Raw genomic sequence first — 16,253 nt, 5'->3', positions numbered from 1 at the left:
CCCGGAGCTGGAGAGGAGTGGGGAGGCGGCCTCAGGCTCACCCCCCCCGCCCGGCCCGAGGGGCGGGGCCACTTCAGCCCCGCCCTGGCTCCATTGGGGGCGGCACCAGGGGCGGGGCGCGGCTGCCAGATGTTGGGGCTGCGGCGGCGGGAGCTGCGGAGAGCGAGCAGCCGCGGAACCAGGCGGAGGGCCGGGCGCCGCTGGCCGGCCCGCTGGGCCCTGTCGGCGCCGGTCCCGCTGGAGTTCGAAGAGGAACTGGCAGGCCTGGCGGGCGCTCCGGCACGGGCATGCACAGCGCTCGGCTTGACAGCTTCCTGGGCCAGCTCCGCTGGGAACTGGTGAGGCTTGGGAGCGGGTGTGGCTTGTGAGGACGTGTGCGGGGTGCCCAGCTGCCGTCCGGCCCGAACAACACACGGGTAGGGGCCGTCCCGAGTGCCCATCTAAGGCAGGATGGGGGCGGGGCGGCGCAGATGGCCCAGATGGCCCGCATCGGGTTTCGGACGGTTGGGAGCTGCGCTGGGCATCAAGTAACAGCCGCCCAGCTGGCCTTGCTGCCGGGGCGGCAGAGGGAGTTGGCGGGGAGAAACTTCTTTTGGGGTGGATCAGGGGGCTGAGAGGGACTAAAGAAGTGCTGGCACTGGTGTGGATGCCTTCTACCCCAGACCGACCTGTACCTCCTTCCCTACCCCCTACCTGGCAAGTGCTCTTTCTCTGAAAGAGGCTATGAGCTTTGGGGTGCTGAATCCCTCAGGAAGCAGGGATGCTCCCCCACCCCTAGCCCTGAACAGGACCTACTTCCCGATACAGATAGGCTCCCAACCCTGCCTCCAGCCTTGGTGGCGGGTACCGACTTGCCCAGCTCTGCGTGCTGCAGCCTGCCGGACTGCCACCAGGTCGGCTGATGGGAGCCACACGAGCTACGTGTGCCAGTGCCTCCATGCCGGCCCGGTGCCCACTGGAGGCCTGCTGTCCAGGCCTACAGGCCTATCCAGCCCTCCTGGGCCTTCAGTTTTGGGACTGGTCTGGCCAGGCAGGCAGGGGTGACAAGCAACTCCTCCAACTTGGGCCCTCTCTTTTTCCACAGCTGTGTGGCCGGGACACAGGCTCACCTCCCATGTCTGGGCCCCTTCCAACACCCCCCAAACCTGGCCCATGTGTTCCGCTCAGCCACCGGCTCAGGGCTTCAGATGCCTTGGAAGAGAATTCAGTCTGCTGTGTAGAAGAGGAGGAGGAAGGTGTAGTCATAGGAGACAAGGGTGTTGTCTTGAGGAGCCCCAGGGAGCATGCCCTGGACTGGGACTCTGGCTTCTCTGAAGTGTCAGGCAGCACATGGAGAGAGGAAGAATTGCCTATACTCCAGCACCCATCACCCCCAGCATGGCCCCTACATAGACAACGCCTCTCAGCCAGTGGCATTCCCCAGCCCAGCAGAGCCCCTGCAGCCAGTGCACCACCTGCCCACCGGCCACGTCCCAAGTCTACCCCAGATGCCTGCCTGGAGCATTGGCAGGGGCTGGAAGCTGAGGACTGGACAGCAGCCCTGCTGAACAGAGGTCGCAGTCGCCAGCCCCTGGTGCTGGGGGACAACTGCTTTGCTGACTTGGTGCACAACTGGATGGAGCTGCCAGAGGCAGCAGGTGAGGGGGACAATGGTGGTGGGCCCCGTGCCCGTGCTCGGCCCCCTCAGTTCTTGCTTGGGCTCTCTGAGCAGCTGCGGCGCCAGCTGGCCAGGGCACGCCGGGCGGCTATGGCGGGAAAGCGACTGTCGTGCCCACCTCGCCCAGAACCGGAACTGCCTGCAGATGTCTCACGCTTTGCAGCCCTCATGAGCTGCCGCAGCCGCCAACCTATCATCTGCAATGATGTCAGCTACCTCTGACCCTGCCCTCCAGCCTGGGACAATAAAGGCCTTTTCTGGACTATCCTGGTTCCATACCCCTGAGGCTCTAGGAGGCGACCCCAGCTCTTTGAGGCACACAGCCCAGAAAGGCGAATCTAAAGAGCCCTTTCTCTCCCTGCAGGGGTCCCCATCATGTCCATGTCACACACCCTGTGCATTACACCCTGTGCCCCGTGTTTCATCATCCATCCATTCCACTCACACCCTTCTTCATCAAGTATTTATTGAGTGCCTACTATGGGCTCAGGATGCAGGGCTTGATAGAGCCAGGGAATAGGGCTACTGCCTTGTCACAGCTCATAGTGCAGGGGAGGGAAGGTAGTATCCTCATCCTCACCCTCACAGCTGATCTCCAGCACCAGTACCCGCTGCCCTGGCTTAGGTATCCAGCCTGTCACCTGCTGTACCAATTCCGTCACCCTGGTAGTATGGGGCGGGGGGGAGAGGTGGGAGAGTGATTGGCTAGGTGAGCAGTGGTAGGCAGAGTAACTGGGCATGGATCAGAGGGTGCTGATGGGCTGTAAGGAGCCTAAGCCAGGGGCAGGAGGAGCTCGAGGCAGGAAACATCTGAAACTATTTTAGGAGCAGCAGGCAGGGCGGGCAAGGAGGCAGGAAGCTATGAGTCCCCTGGGAGTGGGCTGTGAAAGGGGGGCTTAGCAGAGTGTGGGGGAGCTTGTGGGGCTGGCCAAGCAGGCTGTTTGGAGGCCCCTTCTCAAGTTTTCCATCCTCACCCCACCCCCAGCCCATTTGCTGGCTCCATTTGGCAAAAGAAGGTCTCAGGACGGTGTGAGGGGCCCAAATGGGGATGGGAAGAACAAAGACTTCGGTCTCCCACCTCCAACCTCCAGGAATAGAACAAGTCGTGGCTAAAGCCAGATGTGGGCTCACCTGAGGGCTAGGCGCTGCGCCTGCTTTTCAGGCAGCCATCCTGCTGAGTAGAGCAGGGACCTCCCATGCAGCAGCATCTTCACCCTCAGCCCAAATTGTTCCTAGTGAAAGACAGGTCAGTGGCCAGCCAGGCCAGGTTGGGCCAGGCCTAAAGGCAAGGAGGAAGGGGGCTCACCTGGAGATGGGCCAGCAATAATTTCAGGGTCCTCTCTGGCTGCCCAGCAGGCACCTTCAGACGGTCCCAACAGGTCCATGTCAGGTGATGGAACTGGGGGGGAGGGGGCAGGAGGAGCTTCTCACACACACCCTCCCCCTACCCATTACCAGCAGCTGATGGCCCCTTTCCTAGAGGAGGAGCTGGACTAGAGGCAGGAAACAGAAGCCAGGGGGGTGGGGTTGGAAGGTGGGATCTGGGCCCAGAGTCTCAGCACCCTCTACGCCTATGCTGGGGCCAGCACAGGAAATGGAGCTATGCCCCCCCACACACACACACAAGGAAACGGGCAATCCATCACACAGGCTGTGTGTGTGTGTGTGTGTGTGTGTAAGGGGGTGGGTGTTGCTTCCTGAGGAAGCAGGAGCAGGGCCACTGCATTCATGGATAAAGTTGCTTGATCCTCAAATGCAAGGCTGGGAGCTGGGGGGTACACCCTGCCCCCTCGTCCTGTATTGCAAGGGCATCAGACTACATGGGCACTGAGGATCAAGGGGCCCAATGACTGCTCAGGCCCCACTGGCTAAGAGTCCCCAGCAGGGACATAGTCCACAGAGGCCTTTTCTTCCTGTCCCCTTGCCCTCCCTATTTCAAGAGTCTTGGGGTTCTATTGCCTGTTGCTAAGGATGGCAGGCAGCCAGGGGCCAGAAAGGGGGCCCTGACAGCCCCCCATAAAGCACAGTGGGGTCAAGCTGAGACGAGGCCAGAGGTGAGTTGGGGGGATCCTCCCTTGCCCCTTCCCCCTCCACCATAGACAAAGGCAGCTTATGTGATAGCTGGAGGAGAGGCCTTGCACAAAGGGGCTCTGTGTACTGTGCCCTGAGGGATCCCAGGGCTGCTCAGCAAAAGCCCAGTGCTGGCCCATGACCTCTCCCCTCTACCCTGGTGAGGGCATTCTCTCCACCCCCTCTCATGTGCCCTAAGAACATACCAGCTACTGCTGAGCCTGGGCACACAGCCAGGGGCATTCACAGCCCTGCATTCAAAGGAACACACACACACACACACACACACACACACACACACACGGCCAGGAACGCCTGCATGTGTACTCACATGCACACCCATGCACGCCCACACTGAAGAAGAGTGCTGTACTCCCATCTGGCACACAGATGTACAAGCATGCTCCCTCCATGCCCACACACCATAGGGCCGGGGATGCCCAGACCCTGGTGCACTCACATCTGGGAAATGAACGCACACATCCCCACCCGCAGTAGTGAGCTCAGTGCCCTTTAACTCAGCTTAGAGGGGGTAGGCCAGGATCCCAGTGCCATACAGGCAGGAAGTTAGGCTCTGTTTGAGGCTAGGGCTCTAGTCACCCCCTCCTTTCCACCTCCCCTTTAAGGGTTTTACTAGAAGGAGGAGGCCGTGAGGGATGTCTGGCTCCACTAATGAGTTAAAGCTGCAGCAACCCCCAGACCCAGGGCAGTGGAGGGTTGCGGGGTGGGGGTGGCTGATGGCTGTTTCCTGTGTCTGACAGGTCCCAGTCTGGCTTCACAGCAGGAAGGGGGCTGGAGAGAGTTTTAAGGACTCACCCAGAGTCTGGGTTCTGGTGCAAACCCAAAGCCAGAGTAGAACCTGTTTTTGGTAGATCCAAGAAAACACCAGGCCTGGTGTGGGGTGGGGTGTCAAGGGCTCACCTTCTGGATGGCTGGGGCAAAAGGTACCCAGCGGCTGAAGCGGTTTTCAGCCAGATGCAGGAAGCTGTGGCGAAAAGCACTGAGGGGCCGGGGCCTGCCCACCACCTTGTATAGCTCTAGGCCCACCAGGCCAGCCACAGCTGCTGTAGTGGTGGCAATGGCTGGAATAATCTTGCCCACAATTCGCTTGCTCTGCCAAGGACAAGAGATTTAGTCTGGACCCAAGGTGTATGGCCAGGGCTTGAAACCCACCTCCAGGCCTGAGCCCCAAGGGACAGAGTTACCTGGGAGCGGTTGGCAGGGAGGATCCCATAGTTCTGAGCTCTCAGGCTTGCTGCTGCTGCCACAAAGTCCATATGGAAGTTGCTATCATTGTCCTGTGAGGCCCGAGTCACAGTAGTGTTAACACTGCCCCGGAGTTCCTCACCATGGCTGACCACATGTCCCCACAGAGGACTCCCCACAATTCTGTGGGGTGGATGCTTGCATCTCCCCATTTATCAGATAAGGAAGCTGAGGCTCAGGGGAAGTGATCTGCTTTTGGGTGCTTGCCAGGAGGAGAATTCAGGCCAAGGGACTCCAAAGCTACCTCTTAGATCTTGCCCCTCCCCAGTTTGGCCCTTCACCCCTCCTTGGACTCTCACCTTCTCAAACTTCAGGGGCTTTAGGGGAGGGCTCCCGCTCCAGACTTCTAGGACTTCTTGCAATTTCTTTAATTGCTCAGGGCCTGGCAGACGAAAGGGGTGTTGGGCAGTTCTTAGTCCCCACTGTCTGCACTCTCCCTGGAGCTTTGGATCTAGTCTTGGTCTCTCCTAAGCCTAAACCGACCACTTTCAGAGAGACCCCTTAATCGATGCTGCAGTCTCTCCAGCAGCCCAAGCCCCACTCATGTATGCGTACGTGCATGCATACGTGTGCACATCTGCAGAACTCTGTCCTCACCTGGGAACTGGAGCTAGGTGCTCTCCAGGGCCCAGTGGTTTTTTGTTTTTTTTTTTTTTTGTTTTGTTTTGTTTTGTTTTCCTGAGAATCTGCCACGGGAACAGAGGTGGTAGGGTATGGGCAGCAGGTAGAGGGCCTACTGAGAGCCTAGAGGAGGAGCCCAAATCTTGAAAGAAGCAAGTTCAGAGGGCCTGAGAGATAGTGAGTTGGTCACAGGGCCCGCAGGCCCCCTTTTCCTTCTGCAGTGTAGGTTGAGGATGGGGCCAGACCTTTGGATGGCAGCATGGGGGACTAGAGCCAGGGACCTCACCATATTCAGCAGAAGCTGGAGCTAGCTTCAGGTCATTAGGAGAGTTGGGGGCCAAGTGCTGGGGCACAGGCAATGGCAGCAATTTCAGTAGTCCCCTGAGTGCCGTCTGGTCCCGTGAGCCAGGAAGCCCATGCATCTGGGCATACAGGTTAGCAGCTGCCAGCACATAGAGGAGGTGTGTGTCCTGCAGTCAGACCAAGAGCATGGGCAGATGTGTGGATGTGAGTGAGCACGTACAGGTGCAAGGGGTGGGGCTCACCTCCCATTCGCCTATCCACTTCAGTGCCTGCTTCTGTCTCACAATGTGGACACCCACAGGTGCACAACATGGCAACCTCCCTCAGCATCTGTGCATCTCTGCAGAATGCAGAGGTGCCCACCTCTGCTCTGAGGGGTCACATCCCCATCTTGGGATCCCCACTCACTTGGTTGGCATCAAACTCCAAGGGCCGGGGACACTGTTTGGGACCTGACCAGAAAAGAGTTCCATCCTCTAGCACCTAGGGAAATGGAAACTGTTGGGTTGGGTTCAGTCTGGTCCCCCTGAACCCTCAGCCTCCTGGTCCCTAGATACCCACTTTATCAGGTGGGAAATGGTTCAGCAGCTGCATAATGCCATAACAGAAGCATAGTTGCCAGTGGCCAAGGGCCCACAGCACACAGTCTTGCCAGGTCTGTGGACGCTCTCTCAGGATGCCCAGCACCTCCTGCAGCAGGGTCAGCACCTGGGGCCCATCTGTTTCTTCCAGAGAAGTAAGCACCCTGCAGAGAGACAAGGAGGTTTGAGGTGAAGCCCTGAGGACGCTGGTGCTAGGGGCTCTGGAATCCCATTCACTCCTCTCGGTGGCCTTACTGCTGGCGGTGGTTGATGGTCTCAGCAGACAGACAGAAGAGCCCCTCAAACTTGTCCCGGGCCCACTATGGGGGAGAAAAGACCCATGAGGCGTCAGGTAGGGAACAGGTCTATAGCTGAGGACTGAGCTGGGTGGGGCAGGGGTCTCTGGGGGTGCTTCCTACCTGTACGGTGTGTTCTACTCTGCTGGGGAAGTATCTCAGGGTGCAGACGGGGTAGGTAGCTTCCTCGGAAGCTAAAGTCGAGGTAGGGGCTCTGTAGGCCTCAGTCACATGAGGCATGAACACTGAAGCATGGCCCATGGTGCCCTGTGTCCCAGCTTCCAGCAGTGGCTTCAGATAGTGGGTGCAGCGAGCAGCCACATACTTCCCTAGCAAGGGGGCAGAGGATCAGGAGTGAGGCTGGCACTGCTTTGAATAAGGGGCTGAGTTTCAAGGTCAAGGACTCACGGGCCTGGAAACTGTCCAGGGCAGCAGCCACGCCATCCACACAGGAGAAGAATTTGTCCCCAAAGATATGCTCTGTAGTGGGATCCAGCAACATGGTGAGTGGGGTCACCTGCAAGTCTGAGTTCAGGCGGTGAGTGGCCTCTGCAGCTACCTCTGCCTTCAGCCTCTGAGAAGAGAACAGGAAGATGCTTGGTGTGGGGGTGTGTGTGGCAGGGGGCAGGCATTGTGCAAGGACAGTCCAGTATGCAAGATGTGCGTAGGGGCCAGCACTCACACCAATGTCCTGGGTTGTGAAGAGGAACTGGCGGCTGAGATTGGAGTGCTCTACGTGGTCCATGTCGGCAACAGTCACGCCCCCGCTGGGCCCAGCCCCCAGGCCCACTAGGGCAAAACCTTTGAGCAGCTCACAGCCGATAGCACCAGCACCCACCTGCCAGCAGGAGCAGCTTTAGCCAGAGGGCCTAGCCTGACCCTCCCACCAACACCCCCAGCTGGACCTCAGAACTCACCAGGAGGTAGTGCTGCCAGCTCAGCTTCTCCTGAAAACCAGCCCCAAACACTGCAATTTGCCCATCATAGCGGCAACCTCTCTAGGGGACACAGACAGGGGTCAGTGATGGCCACTGGCCTGTGCTGTGTCTCCCTCTTACACTAACTTTTCCAGGTCAGGATCTCTGTTTCTTCCTGTGTCTTCCCTGGTCCTGGGTTTGGAGAAGGCTTGCACCCCTACCCCAGTTCTTACCGGGGCACAGTCCTCTGGTTTGGGAAGGGGTTCGCCATCTTCTGGAAGGCAATCGAGGGCATCAAAGTACAGCCACTGGTCCAGGGGCATGAACTTCCTGGAGATTGCCTAGAAGACAGGACTTCCATGTAGGAACTTCTGTCAGCTCCAAGCCTCCAGGGCTGCTGTCTGGCGCTGGGTGCCCTCTCACACCCACACTGACCTCCACACCCTTCTCAGACCTACCCTGCCCATGCCCATGCCCACCTTCAGCACCTCCTGGGCAGCCACTGCACCCATTGTGGCTGCCATGGGGCTCAAGCCACCAGCACTACTCAGGGCGACTGTTTGCACTAGAGCCTCATCCAGCGGCTCTCCTTTTGTCCCCTTCAGTGGTTCCAGGGACCGGGCCAGGCCCACCACCATCTCTGCATCAACCTGGGGGGTAGAACTCTGTGGGTACAACAGCCCCATCCTGAGCTCCATCCTCCACTCAAACCCTTCACACAACCATCCCTCATTTCCACAGAAGAGGAAGCAGACCCTGGTTGTGAAGGCCCAAACCTGTCATGATGTGGCAGGTTAGGCAGGTAGCCTCACTCACCCCACCAGGCTCTGTGCAGCTCCACCAGAGGATGCCTAGACAATGCCCACGGAAGCTCCATAAACATGGGTAGAGATTTCAGCCCAGAACTGAGGGGGAGGCAGCGGCTTGGGTCCCCAGGCTTTGTGCCTGGTACTTTTGGGGACCCGGTCTCTGATCTGGGGACAGTGCTATCATTTCCTTTATTAAATGGGAAATTGCCTCTGGAACTATAACTCAGGTCTGTGAGATGATAATTGTTGCTTCCTGGCAGATGAGACCCCAGTAAGACAGAGGCTGCGGGGGAAGCAATGGGGCCACTCACAGGATCCCAAGGCTTGGGCAGGCGGCCATGGAGGTGCTGGAACTGGTGCAGTGCACGGAACGCCTGGTGGAGGCACTGGGCACGATGAACTTCCTGGGGACTCTGGGCCACCATACGGGGCTGGAGCAGGGCTTCAGCTAAGGGCTTCTGCAACAAGTACTCAGCTCAGGGGCAGGTTCAGAATACCATGGGCCGCTTGAGGTTCCCAAGCTCCCCTACCTCAGATGTACTTGCACTCACATGGCTCACAGTCTTGGGTCTCTTGACCTCAGTGACAGCCCCACCTCGCAAGTAACGGGAGAAAGTTGCCGTGTTCCCAATCTCCAAGGTTCCATCCTCTAGGGGAGATCCAGTCTGGTCAGTATGACCTCTGAACCTGAATAGTTCCTCATATTCTATCCTGACTTGTGTCTGTGTCATCGACCTTGCCCCATACTGAGGAAGCTGGAGGGAGAACCTATCCCCAAGGACCAGGCTGTGTGTGCACCCAGTGGGGGCTTGGGCGTTGAGCCTGGAGTTGGAGTGAGTTGGCCTACCCTGCACGCGGATAGGCCGAGGATCGCAGCCATTGAGTTCAACCATGCCCTCAATGCCCGAGAAAGTCACCAAATCCCCATCGCAGAAGTAGTGGTCATCAGTCTCTTTTCTCAGAGTGAGAATTCCAGGGGAGCCCTGGAGAAGAAATGGCTTGGTTCAGGGGTGCTCCTCTTGGTTAGCAGGTGAGTGCCCACACCTCAGCACCCACCTGGGAGATATGCTGGATGGCAGCTGTCAGAGGTTCTGCCTCTGTAGGGTCTTGCACGGTGAAGTCCTCACCAAAGTCACAGAATAACTGCCTGTGGTGTGATGGTAGGGGTTACTGAGCTGGCCCAGTGGTTATTCCCCATGCTTGCAGTGAAGGGTGGGTGACACCAGGGCAAGTCCAGAGGGCCAGCATTGGGGAAGGAATGCTGGGAGAGGCTGAGAAGCTGAAATTTGAGGGATTTACTGGAGCAGGTCTGGAGCCTGGGGTGGAGGAAGCAGAAGGGTGGGACTGAGGACTACAATCAGAAGGGGATGGTGGGATAGGCCTAGGGCTGGGTGGAGGACCACTAGAGCCAGCCTGGAGCTTGGAGCAGCACTGGAACCTATCACCGCTTGTGATGTGGCAGGTTAGACAGGTAGCCTCACTCACCCCACCAGGCCCCGGGTCTCGGCCACCAGGAAGCAGATTCCGAGCTCATGGCATAAAGTGCCCACCTTCAACTGCTCCTCCAGCTTCGAGGTAGTTAGCACCACCACCTGGGTGAACCCCATGATCACCAAGGTCAGAACCACTGCTCAGCTCAGGCCATAGGAAGGGACTGGGCTCACCTGGAGAGTGGGGTGGGGTGGGGTACCTGGAAGCCCAGCAGCAGCTCCTCCGTGATGTCACCTGTGTGGACTGACACCTGAACAGCTTTGTTGAGCTTAGCCACAAGTCCTCGAGATGCCTCAGCCCTGCTTGTTTCCAAGTCCTGCTCTGAGAGGAAAAACTGGAGAGAGACCCAGTCTGGCTTGAACAAGGAGATTTCTCTTGGGCCCTATCCCCACCCTGGTTGGGAACCTGTAGCTCCCCCACCCCCCAACCTTCACCTGGGCAGCCAGGTCAGACCAACAGGTGGGGTGGGGATCATGCAGAGTGAGACTGCCCACACCCATCAGGACCAAGTTTTTGGCCACCTCAGCCCCCAGGCCCTGGAGGCCTGAGAGCAGGACTTTGGCTTCCCGAATTCTCTGCATGGCCGTCATGTCCAGTACATACCTGTGGAGGAGGAATGGAAAGGTAGACAGGAGATTGGAAGTCAGAAGGCCACCCCACCCCCTTCCCCACCTTGGGCCTCACAGCTGCCGTGAATATAGCTCCTCATCCACCAACTTGGAGGTCTCCAGGACATCCATCCTCAGGCCTGAGGCTGGACAGCAGTCTGCAGTGCTTATAGATAGGGTCACTGTATGCGAGGCTGTGCTGGCAGAGTCCAGTGCCTCACTGTAGCTGGTGCAAATAGGCACTAAGTTTCCGGGTCTGAGAGTAAAGGACACTACTGGCCACAGCTTTCTTCCTGGTTCCTCTGTAATTTCAGGGGAAGTGAAAGTGAAAGTGAAGCTAGACTGAGCCAGCTCCCGGTCTTGCCTCCCGACAGTTGGCAGCTGCAGGGCATGGGCAAAATGGGCCAGAAAACTCCTGGGTCTATTTGGCCTCTGGTAGAGTAAGTTTTTTTTTTTTTTTTTTAAGATTTATTTATTTATTTATTTATTTATTTATTTATTTATTTGAGAGAGAGAGCATGCAAGTGAGTGGGGGGAGGGGCAGAGGGAGAGAATCTTCAAGCAGACTCCCTGCTGAGCAGAGAGCCCAGTGACATGGGGCTCCATCCTATGACCCATGAGACCATGACTTGAGCTAAAACCGAGAGTCATCAGATGCTCAACTGAATGAGCCACCCAGGTGCCCCAGCAGGTATCTTTCTTGAGAAAGGAAGCCATGGGAGGGACACATGTGGGCTGGAGGCAATGGTCTCCTGTGGCTCCCTACATCTCCCAAACCTCAGGCCCCATCCCCCTTGGTGTCTCTGCCTTCATGTTCTGCCCACCTACAGAGTACAGGCAGGAACCCCCGTATCCTGAGGACTCAACTGGTCCATAACACTGGGTAGAGGGCAGCCCGGGTGGTGCAGCGGTTTAGCGCCGCCTGCAGCCCAGGGCATGATCCTGGAGACCCTGGATCGAGTCACACATCAGGCTCTCTGTATGATGCCTGCTTCTCTGCCTGTGTCTCTGCCTCTCTCTCTCTCCCTCTCTCTGTCTCTATGAATAAATAAATAAAAATCTTAAAAAAAAAAAAAAAAACAACACTGGGTAGAGCCAGTCCCATTTCAGAGGCTGTGAGAGCTTAAGGTTACACTGTCCCAGATCCAGGTGAAGCTTGACATCTTCGGGAGTACCCACTTGGCCCTCAGCCAACTCCTGAGAATAAGAATTCCCCGTGTCCACAGCTGCAAGCTCAGGACAGATGGCAGTCCTAGGTAGCCAGACAGGGAAGGAGTGCTGGGACTCAGAGTGGTCAGTCTATGAGTGCCAGACCTAAGAGTGGCAGACATGGGGCAGCCATGATCACAGATGGCCTTACTTTTCATTTAAATTTTTATTTTGAAATAATTATAGACTCAAAGGATGTTGCAAAAACAGAGAGATCCTGTGTACCCCTCATCCACAGATGTGGTTGCCTTCTTAGGAACTTGGGGCCAGTTCTCTGGAGGATGGACCACAACTTGCCACAAAACTCCGCAACAGCTAAAACAGATGTGGTCATAAATTCTATTTTTTTTAATTGAGGTAAAATTCATATAACATTAAAATAACTATTTTAAACATTAAAATAACCAAAGTGTACAATTCGGTGGCATTTAGTATACTCACAATGTTGTGCAGCCACCACCTCTCTGTAGTTTCAAAACTTTTTCATAACCCACTGAAGAACACCCCCACCACACTAAATAATCACTATTCATCCCTACACCGATCCTCTGGCAAATACTTAGATTCTTTCTGTCTCCAAGGATTCACATAGTCTGGATATTTCTGTGAAAGGAATCATACAAAATGTGACCTTTGATATCTGCTCTCTTTTACTTAGCATGTTTTTGAGGTTTATCCAAATTATAGCATGTATCAGTACTTCATTCCTTTTTATGCTGAAAGATGTTCCATTGTACAGATATACCATGATCTGTTTATTCAGTCACCTATTGATGGACATTTGAATTGTTTCCAACTTTAGGAGATTATGAATAATGCTATTATTGTTTTTCTTTTTTCTTTTTTTAAGATTTTATTTGTTTATTCATGAGAGAGAGAGAGAGAGGCAGAGACACAGGCAGAGGAAGAAGCAGGCTCCATGCAGGGAGCCTGACTTGATCCCAGGACTCCAAGATCACACCCTGAGCCGAGCCACCCAGGCGTCCCTATGATCATTCTTGAAAATGTATTTTGAGTACTTGTTTTCAGTTATTTGGGGCATATACCTAGAAATTGAATTGCTGGGTTGCATGGTAATGTTTAATTTTTTGAGGGGCCAACAGCTGTTTTCCACCAACAGTGTACAAAGTTCCTATTTCTCCACATTATAGCATTGGTTTTTCCTTAAAAAACAAAACAAAACAAAACTTAGGATGGATATCCTAAAGAATGTGAAGTAGTATGTAATTTTCTTTTCATTCAGTAAACATTTACTGGGTGTGTCACATGTACAGAAATCAGGACCACACTATCTGTGACTGGCTTATTTCACTTAGCAACTATCTTCAAGGTCCATCCATATCGTAACATAGTACAGAATTTCCTTCCTTTTTAAGGCCACCTAATAATCCTTACATGTATACACCACATTTTGCTTATCCATTCATTGATGGATGGATACTTGGGTGGCTTCCATTTTTTAGCTATTGGAATAATGGTGTCATGAACATGGGTGTACAAGTATCTCTTTCAGATCCAGTTATTTTGCGTATATATACAGAGATGGAATTGCTGGATTGTTTGGTAATTCTATTTTTAGTTTTCTGAGGAGCTGTCATACTGTTTTGTACAATGGCTGTATCATTTTACATTCCCACCAGCAGTGCACAAAAGTTCCAATTTGTCCAAATTCTCCCTAACACTTATTTTCTGTTTTTTAGATAGCAGCCATCCCAATGGATGTGAGGTGGCATCTCATGGTAGTTTTGATTTGTACTTCCCTAATGATTAGTGATATTGAGCACCTTTTCATGTACTTATTGGCCACTCAGATATCTTCTTTGGAGAAATGTCTATTTAAGTTTTTGCCCATTTTTTCCCTTCAAATTTTAATTTAAATTCTTGTTAACTTACAGTACAATATTGGTTTCATGAGAATTCCTTAAATGATTTATCATTTACATATAACACCCAGTGCTCTCAACATAAGTGCCCTCCTTAATGCTCATCACTCACCTAGCCCATCCCCCCAGCTCCCTCCCATCAATCCTGTTTGTTCTCTAAAGGTCTTTAGTGAGGTGTGTGGGGGGATCAGTCAGTCATGGTCTCATGGTCCTGGGATCGAGCTGTTGGGCTCCCTGCTCAATGGGGGTCTGCATCTCCCACTCCCTCCACCCTCCCCATTCCCCCACCACTGCTCACGTTCTCTGCAATAAATAAATAAAATCTTTTTTAAAAAAAAGTCTCATGGTTTGTTTTCCCCTCTCTTTCCCCACCCGGATACGTTCATGTTTCGTTTCTGAAATTCCCCATGAGTGAAATCATATGGTATTTCTGACTTATTTTGCTTAGCATAATACACTGTAGCTCCTTCCATGTCCTTGGGAATAGCAAGATTTCATTCTTTTTGATGGCTGAGTAATATTCCATTGTGTATATATACCACATCTTCTTTATCCATTTATTAGTTGGTGGACATTGGGCTCTTTCCATAGTTTGGCTACTTGTAACCATTACCACTACCTAGTTCTAAAACTTTAAAATCACCCCAGGCAGAGGGGAGGTGGGTGAAATAGGTGAAGAGGATCAGGAGTACCCTAATTAGGGTGCCTGAGTGGCTCAGTCAGTAAAGCAGCTGCCTTTGGCTCAGGTTGTGATCCCAGGTTTCTGGGATCAAGTCCCACGCAGGAAGCCCAATTCTCCCTCTCCCCACTGCTTGAGCTCTATCTCTGCCTCTCAAAAAGATAAAGAAAAAGCTTTAAAAAAAAGGGCATCCTATTGTGATGAACACTGAGAAATGCATGCAAGTATTGAATCACTACATTGTATAGCTGAGACTAATATGACACTGTATGTTAAATATCCTGGAATTTTTAAAAGATTTTATTTATTTATTTTTAAAGATTTTATTTATTTATCCATGAGAGACATACAAAGAGAGAGGCAGAGACACAGGCAGAGGAAGAAGTAGGCTCCATGCAGAGAGCCCGACGTGGGACCCGATCCCGGGTCTCCAGGATCACGCCCCGGACCAAAGGCAGCGCTAAACCATTGAGCCACCGGGGCTGCCCTAAAGATTTTATTTATATATTCATGAGAGACACAGAGAGGGAGGCAGAAACATAGTAAAGTGGGGACCCCGATGCGGGACTTGATCCCAGGACCCTGGGATCATGCTCTGAGCTAAAGGCAGATGCTCAACCATTGAGCCACCCAGGTGCCCCTGAGCCACCCAGGTGATCCTGAATTTTTTTTTTTTTTTAAGTAGGCTCCATGCCTAGCCTAGAGCCTGAAGTGGGGCCTGAACTCACAACCCTGAGATCAAGACCTGGGCTGAGATCAATAGTTGGACACTTAACTGACTGAGCTACTCAGGCACCCCAACTATACTGGAATTCTTTTAAAAGGGGGAAAACGATTTATGTAGCGAGAAAACAAATCACCCCAGACAGAAATTCTCTAACCATTAAGCAAAAAGTCCTTGTTTTCTCCTCACTCTAGCCCCTGGCAACCTCTATTCTATTCCACTTCTCTATGAATTTACCCATTCTCGATACTTCATTTAAGTGGAATCATACAATATTTATCTTTTGAGCCTGACTTATTTCTTTAGGTGTCATAAGTTTTTTTTTTTTTTTTAAAGATTTTATTTATTTATTCATGACAGACAAAGAGAGAGGCAGAGACACAGGCAGAGGGAGGAGCAGGCTCCATGCAGGGAGCCTGACATGGGACTTGATCCCGGGTCTCCAGGATCACACCCTGGGCTGAAGGCGGCGCTAAACCGCTGAGCCACCTGGGCTGCCTAGGTGTCATAAATTCTTAACCTGTAATGCTGATTCATCAGGTTCCTACAACTGGGAGGTTAATCCTATTGTCCCCGCTTTAAGGAACCTGAGACAGGGCAGCCCTGGTGGCTCATCGGTCTAGCGCCACTTTCAGCCCAGGGCGTGATCTTGGAGACCTGGGATGGAGTCCTGCATTGGGCTTCCTTCATGGAACCTGCTTCTTCCTCTGCCTGTGTCTTTGCCTCTCTCTCTCTCTCTCTCTCTCTCTCTGTGTCTCTCTCATGAATTTAAAAAAAAAAAAGAGTCTGAGACACAGAGAGGCTAAATTGCCTAAGATCACTTTGCTGGCAGGGAGCACTATTAGCCAGCTCAGCCCCTGACTATACCCTCAACTTGATGCTACACTTCTCCACACCAAACCTCCTTGGTTCAAGGTAGCAGAGGAGGGGTCCAACTCCCATAACCCAAAGCATTACTTTCTTTCTATGATGCTCCTCCAGCACAGCTGGGCATGTTCAACCTGAAGCATGAGGGCACTCACTTTCATTCTCTGTGCCAGGTCCACACTGGGCCCTGCAGAGACAGATGTACCCCCATGCAGTAGTGAGAAAGGAAAGTGCAGCAGACCTCACCCAAGCTACAGGTCATGAAGGAAAGT

At 53.5% G+C, this 16,253-nt stretch overlaps 2 protein-coding genes across 2 annotated transcripts; one reads left to right on the top strand and one right to left on the bottom strand.

Moving 5' to 3' along the window:
- Window positions 1-130: 130 nt before the first annotated feature.
- Window positions 131-3,278, top strand: INKA1 (inka box actin regulator 1). The gene is made up of 2 exons (XM_025987849.2): window positions 131-338; window positions 1,085-3,278. Exons 1-2 carry the CDS (start codon window positions 288-290, stop codon window positions 1,877-1,879), a joined length of 846 nt encoding a protein of 281 aa, XP_025843634.1. The 5' UTR covers window positions 131-287; the 3' UTR covers window positions 1,880-3,278.
- On the bottom strand, window positions 2,107-11,009 carry UBA7 (ubiquitin like modifier activating enzyme 7). Its single transcript, XM_025987839.2, has 24 exons — window positions 10,696-11,009; window positions 10,446-10,614; window positions 10,211-10,345; window positions 10,006-10,112; window positions 9,577-9,667; window positions 9,368-9,503; window positions 9,072-9,169; window positions 8,832-8,978; window positions 8,191-8,361; window positions 7,945-8,052; window positions 7,712-7,792; window positions 7,477-7,632; window positions 7,203-7,368; window positions 6,918-7,123; window positions 6,754-6,818; window positions 6,479-6,662; window positions 6,326-6,400; window positions 5,901-6,084; window positions 5,293-5,375; window positions 4,933-5,025; window positions 4,649-4,840; window positions 2,964-3,056; window positions 2,789-2,889; window positions 2,107-2,320 (listed from the first exon to the last, which is right to left on the bottom strand). The coding sequence occupies exons 1-24, from the start codon at window positions 10,749-10,751 to the stop codon at window positions 2,191-2,193; spliced, it is 3,027 nt and encodes a 1,008-aa protein (XP_025843624.1). The 5' UTR covers window positions 10,752-11,009; the 3' UTR covers window positions 2,107-2,190.
- Window positions 11,010-16,253: the final 5,244 nt, after the last annotated feature.

This window comes from Vulpes vulpes, chromosome 9, assembly GCF_048418805.1.
Source record: "Vulpes vulpes isolate BD-2025 chromosome 9, VulVul3, whole genome shotgun sequence".
Classification (NCBI taxonomy): Eukaryota; Metazoa; Chordata; class Mammalia; order Carnivora; family Canidae; genus Vulpes; species Vulpes vulpes.
This window is presented reverse-complemented; position numbering and strand designations above follow the sequence as displayed.

Bases quoted from the DNA above. Each gene is read 5' to 3' on its own strand.
- INKA1 (XM_025987849.2), top strand. From the start codon at position 288: ATGCACAGCGCTCGGCTTGACAGCTTCCTGGGCCAGCTCCGCTGGGAA. The intron at 339-1,084 runs GTGAGGCTTGGG...CTTTTTCCACAG, and splicing joins GCCAGCTCCGCTGGGAACTG to CTGTGTGGCCGGGACACAGG.
- UBA7 (XM_025987839.2), bottom strand. From the start codon at position 10,751: ATGGATGTCCTGGAGACCTCCAAGTTGGTGGATGAGGAGCTATATTCA. The intron at 8,362-8,831 runs GTGAGTGGCCCC...TCTACCCCCCAG, and splicing joins TGCCCAAGCCTTGGGATCCT to GTTGATGCAGAGATGGTGGT. The intron at 2,321-2,788 runs GTGAGCCCACAT...CCATACTACCAG, and splicing joins GCGCAGCGCCTAGCCCTCAG to GGTGACGGAATTGGTACAGC.